This window comes from Amblyraja radiata, chromosome 17 (genome assembly GCF_010909765.2).
Source record: "Amblyraja radiata isolate CabotCenter1 chromosome 17, sAmbRad1.1.pri, whole genome shotgun sequence".
Taxonomy (NCBI): domain Eukaryota; kingdom Metazoa; phylum Chordata; class Chondrichthyes; order Rajiformes; family Rajidae; genus Amblyraja; species Amblyraja radiata.
In genome coordinates, this window is record NC_045972.1 from 40,580,063 (window position 1) to 40,582,596 (window position 2,534).

The window sequence follows — 2,534 nt, forward strand, 5'->3', positions numbered from 1 at the left end:
AGAATGAAGAGTGAATGAAGAACTTCAATGTGTGAGAATAACTCAGTTTGATAGTTACCGATAGAAAACTCACAGAAGTTATGGGGCTTTTAGAATGAATAAACTATGTTCCTCATGTCCGATCCTTATCTCCAGCAGTAAGAAATGTGGTTGGTTTGAGTTTTGTAATAACAAGTCGCACCCCTAAAAGCAGAAATATCTTCCATTTGCCAACCTCTTTGGCAAGTTTCACTGAGGACGTGAGGTCTTACTAAACAGTCTTGTGCTTACGAGCTGGGTTCACAAAGACAATGATGGAGCTGTCAAAAAGCACGGGAGAAGCTGATCTCTCTCTCGGCAGGGGAGTTCGGGTAGCAGCAAGCATCATCTTTGGAGCAACCTGTCTCATTGGGATCCCCGGCAATTCCATCGTCATCTGGGTGATATTGTCCAAGATGAAAAGGCGACCGTCCACCGTTTTGCTCATCCTCAACCTGGCCATCGCAGATCTCGTCGTTCTGCTCACGTTGCCCCCGTGGATTTACTCCATCAACAATGGCTGGACCTTTGGCGAGCCTTCGTGCAAGGTCGTCGCCTACCTGATCTACTGCAACCTGTACGGCAGTGTGTTCTTCATCACGCTGATGAGCGTGGACCGCTTCATGGCCGTCATCTATCCATTCGCCTCCCAACGCTGGCGGACGGAGAGGTCTGTCTGCATGGCAGTCCCCGTGGTTTGGGCACTGGCCTTTCTCTTTGCTGTCCCTGTTATTCTATTGATGAAGGTTAAGACCATAGACGGCCAGCTAACGTGCAAAGACGACAAGTCCGATTTGAAAGCCCAGCAAATTACTTCCCTTGCGATGGAGACATTCATTGGGTTTGTGATTCCTCTCACGGTGCTTGCTGTCTGTTACGCCCACGTCATTAGAAGGGTGAGTCAAATGACCTACAAGAGTAAAAACAGGACTGAGATGCTGATCGCCAGCATCGTCATAGCATTTGTGATCTGCTGGCTCCCTTACCACGTGTTCAACGTGTTTAAATTTGCCTCCCTGATGGTGAACACGGATTCGGGTGCATTTAGAGTACTGGAGAACGTTTCCGAGGTCGGATCGTACATAACTGGGGCAATAGCCTTCTTCAGCAGCGCCATTAACCCTCTGCTCTATGCGTTCGCTGCCAAGAGTTTCCGGAACGGCTTTCGGTCTCCGGTGATGGTAAAAATCTTTGAGCAAATGGCTCAGTCCACAAAAGACGAATACGCCATGGAGCGCTTTAAAACTACAAAAATGGGAAGTATCCAAGATCTGTAAACCAATTTGGTGTTGTTAATCATGTGTTGCATTCACTCCTGAATGAATATCCATGGCTAAAACTGTGCAGGACATGAGTAAATTGCTGCAGAAATAACTGGATGACTTGCACTGAACTCTAGAGATGACACAGTTTCTACACAGAAGTAAATGATACATCTGTTGCAGCAAAGATTGCATGGTAAATTTTTAATTGAAAAGTTTGTACTAATAGTTTACATCTTTGAGTGCCGCAGAATTTAACTAACATTTTATTAGATCATAAAGCATTTCAATCCAGCGAATAATAACATTTATGTATTTTTTCCTATTTCCTTTCTATTATCACCACAGAACTTGTAGCTTTTCTTCCCCTTTTTAGTTTATTTTCAAGATAGTGTGGAAACAGGCCCGACCAATGATCACCGGTACACTAGTTCTATCCTACACACTAGGGACAATTTTACAGAGGCGAGCTTAACCTGCAAACCTGCAGGCCATTGGAATGTGGCAGAACCCGGGGAAAACCCACACGGTCACATGGAGAATGTACCAATTCCATACAGACAGCACCCACAGTCAGGATCGAACCCGGGTCTCTGGCGCTGTAAGGCAGCAACTCTACCGCTGCGCTGCCGTGCCACCCTTCTGCCTTCTGTCCTTGTTGATGGCATACATCTTCAAGGTCCCGAGCACTATTTAACAAAGAAACATGTAGTCAACCTTCAGCAAATCTTCTCTAAATTTGCAGTAAACCAACATGGTCTAAAAAATGACAACGTTATCTATCCACAAAGAACTAAAACTGCATGTACTGAACTTTTCAAGTTTGTTGCGAGCAGAGAAGGAGTTCTGGTGAAGTAGTTCGTACAGACACAAACAGGACACAGTTGGAATTGAAAGCCAGTCTGAGGAAGGGTTCTGACCCAAAATGTCACCTATTCCTTTTCTCCAGAGATGCTGCCTGACCCGCTGAGTTACTCCAGCATTTTGTGTCTTTCTTTGAAATTTGACTACCCATCCTCCCTGCACCGCCACACAAGACTATCAACAACGACTTAAAGGGCAACACATGAAGAACCAAGATGGTGCCTAATTGCTGGTTGTGCTCCCAGCAGCCTTTGCAAGTCATCAGAACCCTCTCTATCCAACAACTTTGTACACTGCTGATCAACTCAGACTTTGCCCTCTCAAAGCATTTTTCTTGTGTTAATAGTCAAACATTGATCACTTCCATATCGTACTTTGATCGAACTACAG

The 2,534-nt window shown here is 45.1% G+C and overlaps 1 protein-coding gene across 1 annotated transcript; it reads left to right on the top strand.

The window, feature by feature from the left end:
- Positions 1–290: 290 nt before the first annotated feature.
- Positions 291–1,295, top strand: LOC116982918 (leukotriene B4 receptor 1-like). The gene has a single exon (XM_033036474.1). It carries the CDS (start codon positions 291–293, stop codon positions 1,293–1,295), a length of 1,005 nt encoding a protein of 334 aa, XP_032892365.1.
- Positions 1,296–2,534: the final 1,239 nt, after the last annotated feature.